Source organism: Ptychodera flava, chromosome 2 (genome assembly GCF_041260155.1).
Source record: "Ptychodera flava strain L36383 chromosome 2, AS_Pfla_20210202, whole genome shotgun sequence".
NCBI lineage: Eukaryota > Metazoa > Hemichordata > Enteropneusta > Ptychoderidae > Ptychodera > Ptychodera flava.
The window spans coordinates 13,120,146-13,135,057 of NC_091929.1; the positions used below are offsets into that span (position 1 = coordinate 13,120,146).

The 14,912-nt window shown below is 37.8% G+C and overlaps 1 protein-coding gene across 1 annotated transcript; it reads left to right on the plus strand.

The window, feature by feature from the left end:
• Positions 1-1,880: 1,880 nt before the first annotated feature.
• Positions 1,881-10,632, plus strand: LOC139114947 (aldo-keto reductase family 1 member B7-like). The gene is made up of 9 exons (XM_070676869.1): positions 1,881-2,080; positions 5,072-5,239; positions 6,156-6,272; positions 7,151-7,240; positions 7,472-7,588; positions 8,198-8,304; positions 8,690-8,855; positions 9,274-9,356; positions 9,777-10,632. The coding sequence occupies exons 1-9, from the start codon at positions 2,003-2,005 to the stop codon at positions 9,820-9,822; spliced, it is 972 nt and encodes a 323-aa protein (XP_070532970.1). The 5' UTR covers positions 1,881-2,002; the 3' UTR covers positions 9,823-10,632.
• Positions 10,633-14,912: the final 4,280 nt, after the last annotated feature.

A 14,912-nucleotide genomic window follows, 5' to 3' on the forward strand; every position in this document is an offset into this window, starting at 1 on the left:
ACGCAAAGAATGCTGGGACTGAATTTAGAAAAGCGCCCTCTATGTCGATAACTAGATACAAAAATTGCTAGTTTTTAAACTGAACGCTAGTTTTCAGATTTCAATTGAAAGATGGGCAGTGCAGTAACTATTTCAACGATAATGATGGCACAGTACGTCCCTAGTCAAACACAATAGGTTGTCATCGTGGTACATTACCAATTTATATCAAACATTTTTACACATTACACAGAAAATCTATTTATGAAGGGTCTGACATTGCGTACGTGTGTGAACTGTTTCATCAGAGAGTAAACTAGGAACAGTGGTCGTACAAACGTGTATAGCAAGTAATAATCATCAATCAACCCAGGGCTGAGCCCTATATGATAATATGTGTTTAAGCTGTAGAAATCCCTCATTTTGAAAATATTGTCGACCGCCTTTTGTCGCCGCGCATGCTCGGAAAAGAGCCCATCCCTTCGTTCTTTTGACTGATGTATCAAATTGCGCAAAGCGTCAGGCCTGGTTTTATCAGATCGCTATAGTCTGTTTCTTGAGCTTTTACTTTTATAACACATTGTCAATTATTATTTAGATTCGAAATAAAGACGGTAGATTTCTGTGTACATGGCGAAACAATCCCACTTTCCCCCATTAATGTGTGTGCAGTACATGTATTGTTAGGCAGTCGTGAACGGCATATGTTGTCGCTGACTAAAACTGATCTCATTTTATTTCATTTATAAGGACTTAGGTCTGCTGTTAACGTAGCCATTATAATTTTGTTCATTTTCGATATCACCGTTGTCGTCATTATAACCATACTTATCTGTCCATCACATCAATTTTAATTTTTCTGGAATCTTCTTTATAATTTTTCAAATATTCAAATTGCTACCGCAATGACTTCTGGTCTTTTTCTGTCAGTGCCAACGTCAAAACTTACAAGATATCGCTACTTATTCACATACTTAAAATATCAAATTTCCCTCTTGTTGGCATGTTATTCATTGTGTCCATCAGCTGAAAAGAGAGTCACTCTTTTAAGTAGTTGTTTACAAGGCCATGAAATACTTTTTTCCAAATAAACCGTTAAACCAAGTAATATTGATCATGCATCGCCGATGTATGTCAGGTAAAATATGCCCCTCTGTACCGCGCGCTGACGTTTACATCTTTGTAACCGGTGGCCAGTGCTGTAGCATAACTGTCTGTGATGTATAACATATCAATCTGTCTTCTGCCTGTAACAAGAGGGTTGATTGGTTAAAGGTTTGCCTATGTTTCCAGTTTTTCAAAGCGACATCTCGAACAACTTACTTAAAATCGACAATTAATTATTTTTTTATTTATTTACGCTTTTAGAGAGCGACCGATTTACTTGAGTGATATGAATCATAATGTGCAAAGGCAGTAACTTGTAACTTGGCACGCACTATTGAATTGGGTCATGTCCTCATGCATGTTCTTTCCTATACCGAACCGCTGTAGCAGAAACGTTGTCTTCGATGTAAACAGACTGAATGAATAATTTGTAAAATACCTCGTTTATATCCTCGCCACACAAAAAACATATCCTATTGAGGTTCAAATGTGTTTTACCGTCTAGCTTTCCGATGGATTCATTCGGGGCCGAGTTGCTAAGTTCATCCCATGTTCATTAATCGGGATGGCGGCGCTCTTTGTTCATAGGAATGACGAGAGTTCAGTGTTTTTCGTGTAATTCAGTCTGGAATCGAAAGGACAGCCGTATATTATTTTCTCTGGTTATAGAGATACCCTTTTCATGAATTCATCAGTTCAACATTGCGATTCATAACTGCTCTTGTTGTTTTGCCAAAATTGGGCTCGCCTCAATTTCAATAATCGATGACGTTTAACAAATGGGTGCGTGACGTATGCAAATGCGGTGTGTTGGCTTTCTTCGCGCACCTTCGTCATCACTTCGTGATAAACAAACACAACGATCCGCCCGTAGATCTGTAAACAAGAACATCATTGAGACACTCGTCCGTAAGACATGGCTGGACAGAAAGCTAGACTGTCGAACGGTGCTCAAATTCCTTTAGTTGGACTTGGTACATGGCTTGGATTGACGGTAAGTGGCATACAGAAATTATGTTTGCTATACTTTGAAGAACGCATACCGCATTCACTGTATATGACATGAGTCCCCATCAAATCTATACGGCATTGTTGGATGTATTTTGTTCATATAGACAGTGCTTCTTCAACGCAGCTGTCTATGGTTCATCCGTACTAGGCAACTGCCAAACTTTCGGAACCAAAGGCAACCGCATTCGTGTCCCTAGCTTGCTTGGTCCTAACACTTACCTTTTTACTTTGACCCTGTAGTATCGTGAAGGCCGCGGGCTCCATTCTACTCTCATTGATATAGTCTAAAGAGATCAAATTCAAAAGGTGGCAACTCGGCGCGCTCGTTGTGTTGTGCTGCAACGCAACGCAGTGCGTTGTGTTCCGTCGTGAAAAAGTATCCTTGCCGGATCCTAGTCCTTCTTCCAATGTATGTAAAGCCAAACTATAGTGCCATATTAGGGACAAATAATCGTAAGCTTGTTTCTTGTTCTAACTCACAAATATGACGAGGCGACGGTGTGTGTAAAGTTACTGGCCCACAAGATCCAACTAGCGTCCCAAAACAACAGAAACGGGACTGTCTTTAAATTTACTTTACAGAACTATACCCATGTGAACATGTGCGATCCGAGAATATTTACTTTTTCTGCCTTGCCTTGTGTATTGCAATTTTCTTTAAGTAAATCTTCAAGCGAACATGAGAAGGGGTTGTTACGATCGACGTCTACAAAATATTATGCGACCTTTAACTCTACACACAACGATTCGAAAAATTTTTAGGTAGTTTTTTGATCGGCTTACTGCTGCTGCAAAACAGGGTGACCTCAATACAAAAAAACCTTTGCATTTATTAAAGCTACAACAAAGGTAAGAAGGGAAGGGTGTGGAGTTACAATTCGTTTTGTTACTGCATACAAGTAGAACATGACCTCCATGGTCACCAGAGCGCAAATAGGTCAATTTATGCGTGAAGCTCTTTTAAATTTTTTTTGTGTGTAACAATGAACTCAGGATGGCATAGTTTGGTATACCTTTTAGTGAATACCCTTCAAACACATTGCAAAATTTAGTTTGAAAAAGTAGAAAATGGCATTGTCATTTGTGTAAAAACGAAGGAAGCATACGTCCAAACTCTAGAGTATTCAGTGATGTCGAGGTCAGGCCGTTTAAGGTAGAATGCGCCTCGGGGATAGATATTTGAACTCTCAAACTTTATATTCTTTTGGCCTATTACTTGTGATGGCTCATTTTGAAACTTATGGAGTAAATAAAGTTTTGTGAAAATCGGAATTTTTATTTTTCCCCATAGAGATAGATAACACAGGGATGGCGACCATTTTGGATTTAAAATATCGGTAAATATTTGGTAATTAGTTTCTCTAGTAACCAAATTTGCACGATGACCCCCGATTTGTATTCTTGATTTGAAAGAGATTGTTGCAAGTTTTTCCTGTGGAAAGTTTGAGAAAAAGTTACATGTAAGTCTCTCATTTCCGAGGGAGTTCATTAGAAGTTCGTATGTCAGTATCGGACAATGGGGACACATACTGTGTTCACTGGAGCGCGTAAGATCCTCGTGTGGTGATAGGATATTTGCACCTTAAACCTTTCACAACGACGCGTTCGGTTTGGCTCAAACTCACAGATATCACCGGTGGTTGTTAACCTGCTTACAGGGCATTGGGCTGAACTGAACAATTTTCGCAAATAGCAATTATACGAAAGTTTTATATGTCAGATTATGTTTTAACTCAACCAAGGCTTACATGAGCGCGAATACATTGACCGAGCAGATCAGTCAACCGTGGAGTTCAACAAGAGTCACATCGCTGCGTAAAGCCCATGTCACCTTGACAGATTGTATTGTCAGGTAGAGTCTAAGGCCAGGACAACAATCGATACGGTGTCTAAGACGGTATAGGCTTTGCGAGGTGTGACATAAAGTATGCTGTTGTCATTTAGTGTGAGAGCAGTATAGGGGCTATGCAAATGCTGAATTATATCTCTTATATAGTTGCGGGCTCTACCGTATTTCGAGTCGCTCTTGTGCAACTTTACTATGTTAGTTTGTGCTCTCTGATGATTACTTAAAGACTATGAAAGAGTGTACATTATTTTCGTATAGAGAATTGCTGTATGTAAGACTTGTTTGAAAACTACTCGCTTGAAGGTTCAAGGACATTTATGTCACATTTCTTAGTTTAGCGTAGTTTAGTTGTCAACACATACATCCTATGTAGCGGCACTTGCTGACGTCGTTTAATTTGTGAAAAAAGAAATTAACAGCCACATAGTATAACAAACTGGTACTGTTGACATCACGAGACACTGTCTCTCTTTGCAAATTATGTAGGACCTTGAACCTCTCCCAATCTATCACGGAATAATACTTTCCGACGCACAGTCTTTTTGAATTACAAAAGGTTCAAGTTGGCATACAAAGTTATTTCAGTTTCACAAAAGTTCAGTGCAGTGTGCCAAACTTCTTTGCAGTATTTTGTTCATTAGATCCTTATGAGGTTTGATAAGACCGTGACTGGGACTAGAAAAATAGAACCATTCCGCCGACTTAATGTTATCCTTGTGGGTATGAAATCAAGATTGATGTTACTTCCTTCGTCACTTCGAGGCTATTGACACGAAATTCGATGAAAAGTGGTGAACTTGTCATTTCATGTCGCAACAAAAAGTTTACAGGTTTGAAGGTTTTAAAGACAAAACTGTTATCAGTGTTCTGAATCTGAAGACATGAGAAACTCAGTATTTGGCATCGATTTCCCCAAAAAATGATGGTGATGGTTACATTCAAATAGTTTATCCTAGGAACAACATTCCGTACAATGCTATGACTTTTAAATAACATTAACATATGTAACTGGCTGCTTAATTAACATACACTTTCCCTATTCCTATTGGTTCTGTCGACTGTCTGTTCGTCGCCCTCTGTCTGTCGGTTGCCCTGCATCACGAAACAATTCGTACCGATGAAAAGCCTCCATTGGGTATAATGTATAAAGCAGTGAAAACAGCCATTGATGTCGGATATCGTCACATTGACACAGCCCTTGTGTACGGTATCGAGACGGAGGTTGGGGATGCTGTGAGGGAGAAAATAGCTGACAAGACTATTAAGAGAGAGGACATCTTCATCACCAGTAAGGTCAGTCATATTATTGGACAATATCATAGAAAAATACTTCGTTATTGTCACGTATCTTTTTAAAGATATTTGTATGTATTTAAACAGGGAATACATATTTTTGTGATTTCAAAATTGTATCAGGTTTCTGTATAAGCATCATGTTTTAAAGAGCATTCTGGTTTTTAAAGTGTGCAGCTCTACTTTTATCACGATTTTCTGAGAGAATACGACTTCTGGTAATCTATAAAGCAATGACTGAAAAACCGTGCATCGGTTGATCAACTTATAAAACAGAAACTTTACACCATGTTTGTGTATTTCAAAAATTAGGGAGGCGATATCGGTAACATTACATTAGAATTCCATTAATTTATTTTGGCATCAGGAAACAGGTATATTTTCTTGTTCTTGCCTCTAGAGAATGTTAAAAGTGGGGTTTTTCTTTATACATCTCTATATATCATCACAGGGGCATAAATGGTCACAATAAAAGATTTGGAATTAAACATAGCGGTACATACTGGGGGCTTCGAAGGATGGTCAACAGAGGGCTCAATATATTCTGCATATTGACAATGCAGGGCATATATATGTCAATATATAAGCACACATCTTAGTGAATCGATAGATAATACGGAAACATAAATGCGCACACACACTAACAGAAATTCTTCATTCTTTTCTCTTTATATTTCAATTCTTTATTTTAGAAAAGAAAGAAAAAGTCACTTTTTATTCATCAAAACTTTACATAAAAGTAAAATTAGTCAAGTAACCATGTTCTTTATTCTTGCTTGAGTTACAGAGAACATTTTATTCTTTCTTGTTTTATTTTGACCATTTACAAAACTCTGTGGTGTCATTTCACCTTCGCAGTTACATTACACTAGTCTTTATTACCCTTTGGGTCAAATAATATTTGTTTCTTTTTCAGCTCTGGTCAACTTTTATGGCACCGGAATATGTGAGACCTGCGTTCAACCGAACTCTAAAGGACCTACAACTGGACTACTTGGATTTATATCTCATACATAAACCAACAGGATATCAGGTATGTTCCTTTACAGCTGCAGACATATAATTGATTAATACAGAGTAAGTACAAATCAGTTTATATCCGTGTGCCAGTCACGCAATTGCCTTGTTCTGGTTGGACAACCAGTGCACTGAAGGTTTCTGCACAGAGAAAACAACGCTTAGATAGCAGACAGAACTTTTTGTAACACCATTTATAATGATGCTCAAGGTAAATCTTTAGAATATCGCTTTCAGAACTGTATTATTGAAGAGTTTCGCTGGCGCTTTGTCATATCAGTGTTGTCACTTTTTGTTGTCCATAGCCGAGTACTCGTGCTGTGTATCCTTCCTATAAACAATGATTGCTCTGTAACTCGAGCAAGAACGAAGAACACGGGTATTTTATTTCCGTTCGACTACGGTCGCTCAGTTTTTGATTGTACTCACTCAATTGTGTTTCAGTACAGAACAATCCACTTTTCATCGCCAAAACCCCTTTCGCAGGCGGGCATAAATTGAATCTGGACACAATTACGCTCCATTTAGCACTAAACTAACGGATGTTTGTCGTGCCTTGCTATTTCTGGCACACCGCGGGTGTTATGACTAAAAATTGTCAATAAATAAAATCGTAATATTTATCTATAATACCGCTAGTATATTTGATTATAGTATTACGTATGGCCTAGCGATCATATTGGATGTCGGGTTAGTATTACACACTGACTTAATTGTTACATGTACAGTAATCGACAGTACTGAAACATAAAATGGCGAGACATTACGACTCGACAGTGAAGACTCGAGTAAAATGCAATCCCTCAAAAATATAGAAATAATATTTACACACGGCAATGAACGCGATTTAACAACTCACATTACAATTCCAAGTCATTCTTTTTTCACTTAAAGCACGCAGACCCTTTTGGACCCCTATTACCCACGGATGAAGACGGTAATATTTTGTTCAACGAGAATGTAGATCATGCCGGTATATGGAGGGTAAGTACTTTGCTCATAAAACAGTATTCCTATCTTTCAACAGACTATGATGTGCAGGTCGATTAAAGCCCAGTTTGACCCTTTCACTGACATGGTTTGACAAAATTTCATTTTATCAATGGTGTATGCTAACCATGACCCATTGTAAGGATAAATAAATAAATAAATTAATTAATAAATAAATTAATAAACAGTTCATCCTTCAGTATATTTTCACTGATTTTACCATAGGAAATGGAAAAGCTGGTCGATGACGGACTCGTCAAAACAATCGGCGTATCAAATTTTAACCATCATCAAATTCAACATCTGCTCGACAACAGTACAATAAAACCTGTGGTGAACCAAGTAAGTTAACACTGATCATGTCCGTGATTCATTGACCAACCATTTCCATCGAGAAAAATGTTGCGAAATGTGGATAGATTTTCTGTAGCATGAACACATATTCACTATTTAATGCGAAATACTAGTCGTTTATATTTATGTTATGTAATTTTCGAGACAGTAAAGATGTGAAAAGCATATCACCACCACGTTCACTCCGGTAGAAGTAGAAACAGATAGTATGGGTTACGATGACATCATTAGATAGATTTAAGTTTTCTAAACCTTTCAAGTGATGCCTGTGTGTGAAAAACGTTTTGTATATACAGACTGTTTTGACATAATACTATAGTACTAAAGGATAGTACTAATTACAGAAAACATTATTCAACTGGCAATGTAACTTATGTTTCATTCAGCAAACACCGGGGAAAATCGAGTACGTCAAACGGTAACTTTGAATTTCGTACACGATCACACCCAGAGGAAAACGGCCGACTATAAAAGCACGACCACTATATTTGAAACAACAGAGCTGGCGTTGAATTTAAGATGTGACTTACAAAGTATAAATATTACTTTGGAACACTGCTGTGAAAAATATCCTTGTTCTTTTATCTTCATTTGCAGATCGAGGTCCAACCTTATTTGACCCAAACCAAACTCGTAGACTTCTGCCAGTCAAATGATATTCACGTGACTGCTTTCGGTCCGTTAGGTTCGCCAGAAAAAGCAGAGTAAGTAAAAAGCATCACAGATCACGTGCATTTAAGTGTTTGTTCTACAATCGAGTGATCGGTTGCAAAGCAAACTGAAAACATACTTTCTATCTGTGTATCACCACTAAGAGGACCGAGTCACCATACAGACCATTGCAACAATGTTTGACAAGCGCATATTTGTGGGATCACAGTACTTCGGCCATTTTGCTCATGTCAGGACTCGTTTCTTTACAGTGAAAATACATGTCAATGTCAACTATCTTTTGTTGAATTCAATAAGTAGTCCAATATTTGATCACAAAGGAACATTATTTGATAATCTCTTGTTCCGTAGAAGATAATTGGCCATGATTAAACGTGCCCGTCACTGAGAAATGTAAACTATAATTTTCGATTGCAGGAGTAATCAACCTGATCCTCCATTACTCAAAAATCCAAAGATAATATCTTTGGCTAAACGATATCACAAGACAACGGCTCAGGTTATCTTGAGATATCTGATACAACGAGGGATTAGTGTGGTCCCTAAAAGCAGTAATCCTGGACGAATGAGAGAAAATCTCCAGGTTTGTGGACTCCTTAACATTTTTTCTTTGCATCACTTGTGTTGTGAATTCTCCTCCAATTTAGATGCACATTACTATGAAAACATAACATTGTGATGTGAATGACAAGTGATGATGAACTCCAAATTCGTTCAGATCTGGGCTCTAGAAATGTATATAAAGGTAGCGCATTGGCAAACCCTTTCTCCACCAAGTTTTCATGTATACCGCTGCCTTGTCAATACCTTGTCGTCCTGGCAATGATCTATGAAGACAAAGTGGTATAAGCAAATACAACACTTGTGCTAATCGAACATAGAAATAAGAAAAAAAGATGCTTAAACTTTATCGAAAATTTTAACAATTTATATTCCCACACCCATAAGAATTAATTGAATTAGTTTACTTAATTAAACGAGCATCTTTCGATTTCTTTCAGGTTTTTGACTTTGTTTTAAGTGATCAAGATATGCGTGATCTAGCTGGACTCAATCAAAACTGGCGGGCATATACCAATCCCTAGTAAGTGTATTGATGTTCCTTTCACTGACATTACCCAATAGCTGTTGGCGATAAATTTACTTGTGTTAGGTCAGATTACGTAGATTACTGTCATTACGTCATTATCAGGCATTACTGCTTTGAATTAATCCGCACTTCAAATTTTTCCAGTGTTTGTCTGTCTACACTGCTGAATGCTAGGTTAGGATACGTCGTATTACTGTGGCTAAGAGACTGCTAAGGCCGACGCTTGTAATTTTAGAAAGAGGTCAGAAACTTATGGTAGGTCATGATTATTGTGGTGGCGGTGTTGATGATGATAATGTTGATGATGATGATGGTGATGGTGTTGGTGGTGATTGTATTTTTCTTGTCATTATTACATTTGCTGTCATTGTCTGTGATGTTGTTGCACTGAACAATTTTGTTCTCTATTTACAGTGATGCGAAAAGTTGTAATTATCCATTTCACGAGGTCTACGACTGAGTCTGAACTGAAGACACTCACGACACCCACTGGATTGATAGCTTGCTTTGTCAGCATTTGATCTGAATCATCGCTATCTCTGTGTGTTGAGAGATATGTCCCAAAGTCTGCATCATTGCGTGTGTAATTAACTTTCTGGACTTACTAAAGCAATTTTTCGGAAGGAATATTTTAACATTGTATAGAATTGTAGTGTACCTTTGTAGATATGATACGTATTTTGTGGTTCAATTAAATAATACCGGATAGCATATAACTTCAATTAGTACCACAACGTCACGATTCAAGCGCCTCTCGCAGAGGAACGATAGCAACAGGAAACCAACAACAAAATAAATCGAGCAAGTAATGAAGCGATTAAATTGAAGTTTTCAAACGAACGTCAAGGTAAAACGTGTCTCGGGGATAGATATTCAAACTTTACCATTCTTTTCTGATCTACCATTTATGGGAACTAGTTTTAAATCTCTTTGAGTAAGAAATCTTGTCACCGTCTCAGTTTTTTTCGAAAATTGAAAATTTTATTTTTCTCCAAATCTTGGGTCATTTGTTTCTCTCGTACCAAAATTTGCACGGTGATCCGCGATTTTAATTCTTTATTTTGAATGAGAATATGGAGATATTCCTTTCGGAAAGTTTGAGTAAAAGTCTAAGTATTTCACTTTTAAGGCTCATACTACATTAAGACGAACCGTTACAGGTGAACTAAGTCATATAGCTAGGGTCAAAAAGAATGCAATTCGGTGGCGTATAGCCAACTATCATGCATGACTCACTATACCGCACCACTATATGTAATTGAAACAGCCAGATGTGTGAACTCGTCTTCATTTCACTAACACATTACAATAATAGGAATAGATTTAACCCTGCATTACGGTCGTCGCTGGTGAAATTTCCAATGGCTTCAACTAAACAGACCTTTTTCGATTGAAAAATGGAAGAAAACCATACAGTTGAGAAATATACTACTACTATACGCCAAACATGAAAAGGTCTGAAGGGTGCCACGGTACTATTGCAGTGTTGTTACAGGCTAGGACTTTTGCAAAGTCACCTTGATCTCAAAGTTATATATTAACTCGTTGTTTTATTCTGTTTTGCATGTCGATGGAGAATGACATGTACGACTACGAACCGATCATAATCGACAGAAATAACATTTTCCAAATGAAATATTCTAAATGAGAATATGATGGCATACAAGCTTATTTCTTGATCCCAAAGAGCAGAGCTGTACTCTGTGCTACAATGTGTTGTTTGCATCGCACGTTAATGGTTACGTTTTGGTGAGGTGTAATCGGGGCCAACAGCAGCAACCTTCAATTGCCCCATACATATCTGCCCCTGTCTCTGTCTGTCTGTCTGTCTGTCTCTGTCTCTCACCAATTTAACAGTTTTCTATACCCATCCGTGCTAGTTTTAGGGTTAATCAAAGTGCCTTGAAACACATATACTGACAGCTATTTTTGTGTTCAAATGATATATGACCACGCAGTGGATTGCTGAAGCCGATGATAATATGACCTCTATGCTACCCTCGCACCAGAATTCTGAGAATATATGGCAAGGACAGACGCACAACGGCTTGCCGGCGTCGTGATCAACTAAACATGCTTGGACAGTACTTCGACCCACTTAGTAAATTTGTTGTTTACTGATTAAGGCGATACTGAAGGATGCAAATTGCTAAGCAACGGTTGCTAAGGGTAATTTCTAAAATCAATCAAAATACAAAGTTTTCGTGGTTTTCTTTGCATAATAAAGATTTACAGAACCATACGATTCCAAAAGACGCATGTTTGTCGCGCGATTGGTCAGTGACGTCACACATATACAAATTTTCACAGCTCTACTTTAAAACGTTTCAGCTCCTACAAAGTTGCACCAAATTTTCCAAAATTTCAGAATGTAACACATGAGATACCTGTTTAGAGCCCCTAGCATGGATTTGGTTATCTGTTCAAGTACAAACGATTTTTGAACAGGAAGATATCTACTGTGTCATTTTGTGAAATTTTGAAGGGTTTTACGGCGATATCTCATAAACGGTCCGGAATTTTTAGAAACGCATGCTTATCTATATTCTCATGTATGACTTCAACAATCCTACCAAACGTCAGCTACATTGGTTTACAATTGAGATAGTTGAAAGATTTTGAGCATTTTCAAAATGCCAGGAGTCGAAAATCAATAGAAAACAACGGAACGGCAAGATTTTGCACGTGCAAAAGTGCGCGTTTGGAACGTTGCCAGCGATAGCAACCAACGCGCGCTTTGAATCCTTCGGTATCGCCTTAAGGATGTACGATCGGAAAAATATAAGCGTACTGCGCCGATTTCCGCGCAGAAATGTATCCATAGTAACCACGCGCGCATAGTGACGTTCCGAATGTTTTTGCGTTGTACAAAATGTCGTCTGCAGGTAAAGGAAAATCGCGCCGAGAAAATGTTCAGCGTGCCCTCAAAACACGCTGGAAGGTACGAGAATTCAGCAAAGAGATAAAAAAAATGCAACATGACCGTAGCCTGTACAGCGTAAATCAGAAGTGTGACGTCTGATTTGCTATTCGTGGTTATAATTCCAATGATTGATAGTGTCGCTAGCTAGTAGACCTACCGGAGAATGGAAGAATGGCCGTCGCATAGTCGATTTGAGTGAACTAGCCGAAAATCTTGACACTTGTGTCAGTTGCGGGCTTGCCTTTACGATTGTCATCGTGTATTGGAGAAACGCCAAGTTCACGGCCTCGGCTCCTGGCTCCACGTAGTGTGTGACAACTAATTACTTAGCCTGCAGCGAAGTCAACCTACCGATAAGCGTTACGGCAATAAATATTACGTGATTTTTTTATATGCTGTATTAATATATAGACTCTAAAAGTAGAACCTAAAAGTCTTTGATTTGTTCTGTCATTTCCCTCTCATTAAAGTTTAATGGTAGGCTTAAATCATGACCATGCCTGGACAGGGCCACTGCAGGTAGCCACGGCAGGTCAGCGGCATTTGAAGAGCGCCCTCGTGCGACGAACCCGGGAGAGCATGGTTTATCGCCAGAACCTGTAAATCCTAGTTAGTTTTTGCAAAATTGTGAAAAATCGAGCTCGGTGACCTACTAAACAAAATGTGGTTTTGGAAAATTCACAAAAAGTGCTATTATTTGGCAAAGTTTGAGAAAATTGACATTAGTAGAAACTATGAATAATTAATAAATTACCCTCTCCCATTCCTAAAATTTGGGGCATATTTGTTGCAATTTTGGTTAAAAAATAAATATGATGACTTTTTAACTCAATTTTAATGTAAGTAAAATCTTCCAAGTAGCTTAGGTTAATAATTTCTTTATTCTTTTACAGTGTAAACGTGAAAAATGCACTTATGATATAAATATGAAAATGATGACCTGTTTTATTGATTTTTAGTGATTTTGTGAAAAACCGTGAATTTTTAATGTCATTTTGTAAAAAACAAGCGCGGTGACCCCATGTTTTTTTTCCCAGTTTTGGACTATTCACATATGTAGGTATTCAAAATCCCCATTTGAAAAATTGACATTACTTTTACTTTTTCCGATCGTACATCCTTAACTTAACTTATGATTGATGTAGAGTAGTTCCCAAAGTGTGCCTATACAGCTGAACTTTTTACTGTATTCAGCCCGGTGGAGAGACATTGAAACGTTTGCATGGGAAAACTCCTGTACAGGTGCAATCCTTCACCTGTGGAGAGCACATAGAGGCGGCTGATAACTGCCTATTACTCTTTAACCTTCACGCAAATATGTCCGATAAATCTCTGCGCTTCGGAAAGGACGATGACCGTGTGTCCACTTGACGTAACATGAAACATATAGCCACAGCCAGAGAATATATCAACTAAGTGCAGTAAACTGTTGTTCCATAAAGCTGTATAATTTGCTTTTTGATAACAACATTATTGGAACTAAAATGGGATAATTGGATATTTATATTTTTTAAATTTTTCAAAAGTGTTGGGTGCAAGATAGTCGAATTTTGCAATAATACAAAACAAGTGTATAATATCAAAAGAAAAACAGATGAGATAACATTTGAAGATTAAATCGGCATTACTTCACTTCACTTCACCATCCAATTATCCCAATTAGTTCCAACGTGTTTGACACAAAAGGTGTCGATAGTTGTACTTGTGGAAATTGAAGTATTTGCACTAGGAAAACCTATTACACCACAGGCGATTGAGCTACTCTCAATGATTATATGGAGTTCAGTTGTCCACTCAGAGAACGTCATCTAAACCTAGAGTGAATGGATAAAATTGAAAGAGAGTAAAAACGAATGTTGAATAACATCACAGAAGTTGCAACTAGTCCAGGATTACAAATAAGCATGATTTAAAAATTGTGAGTCCTACAAATTTTGGACATTTGCCATTGAGGTGACGATACGGGAAGAGCATCAATGATGTCTACAGTAATATAGCCAAGCATATATACAACAAAAAATTCGGATAACCATGGTCTTTGACAATCAAATGTGAAAATAGTACATCAAGAATGGCTTCAAGGTGCGTTCCCTTGTAAACCAAACTGAAAGTCTGAAAGTGATTTAACGTACGCACTGTATTATTGGCTTATTTTCGGTAGGTTGAGAGAGAGAGAGAGAGAGAGAGAGAGGAGAGAGAGAGAGAGAGAGAGAGAGAGAGAGAGAGAGAGAGAGGAACAATCGTTTTCTCAATTTACCCAACTTTAAAAATAGATGCTTTATTAACCCGAGGTACAGCCCCTTCCTTTCCATGTCATCGATAAAAGATCAGGTACCTCTATTGTTACCCGGTTAGTCTCTAAACGTGAGTTTACATGTAGAATAAAAAACTTCTTTTTTGCGTGGTAGATATCGCTAACTTATTTGCCTAGATAGGTCAGCAGGTATCGTAAATTTTGAGTCCGTCTGGTTGAAAATAAGTTCAAATATCTATCCCGAGACGCATTCTACCTTAATTTTGATCGGTGTCAAAATGCAGAATCGTAAAATTTTCTGGAAATGTCATGTGATTTTGTAAATATATAACTTGATGTAAGGGTTCCAGATAAGAGCAGTGTCTAATTACCT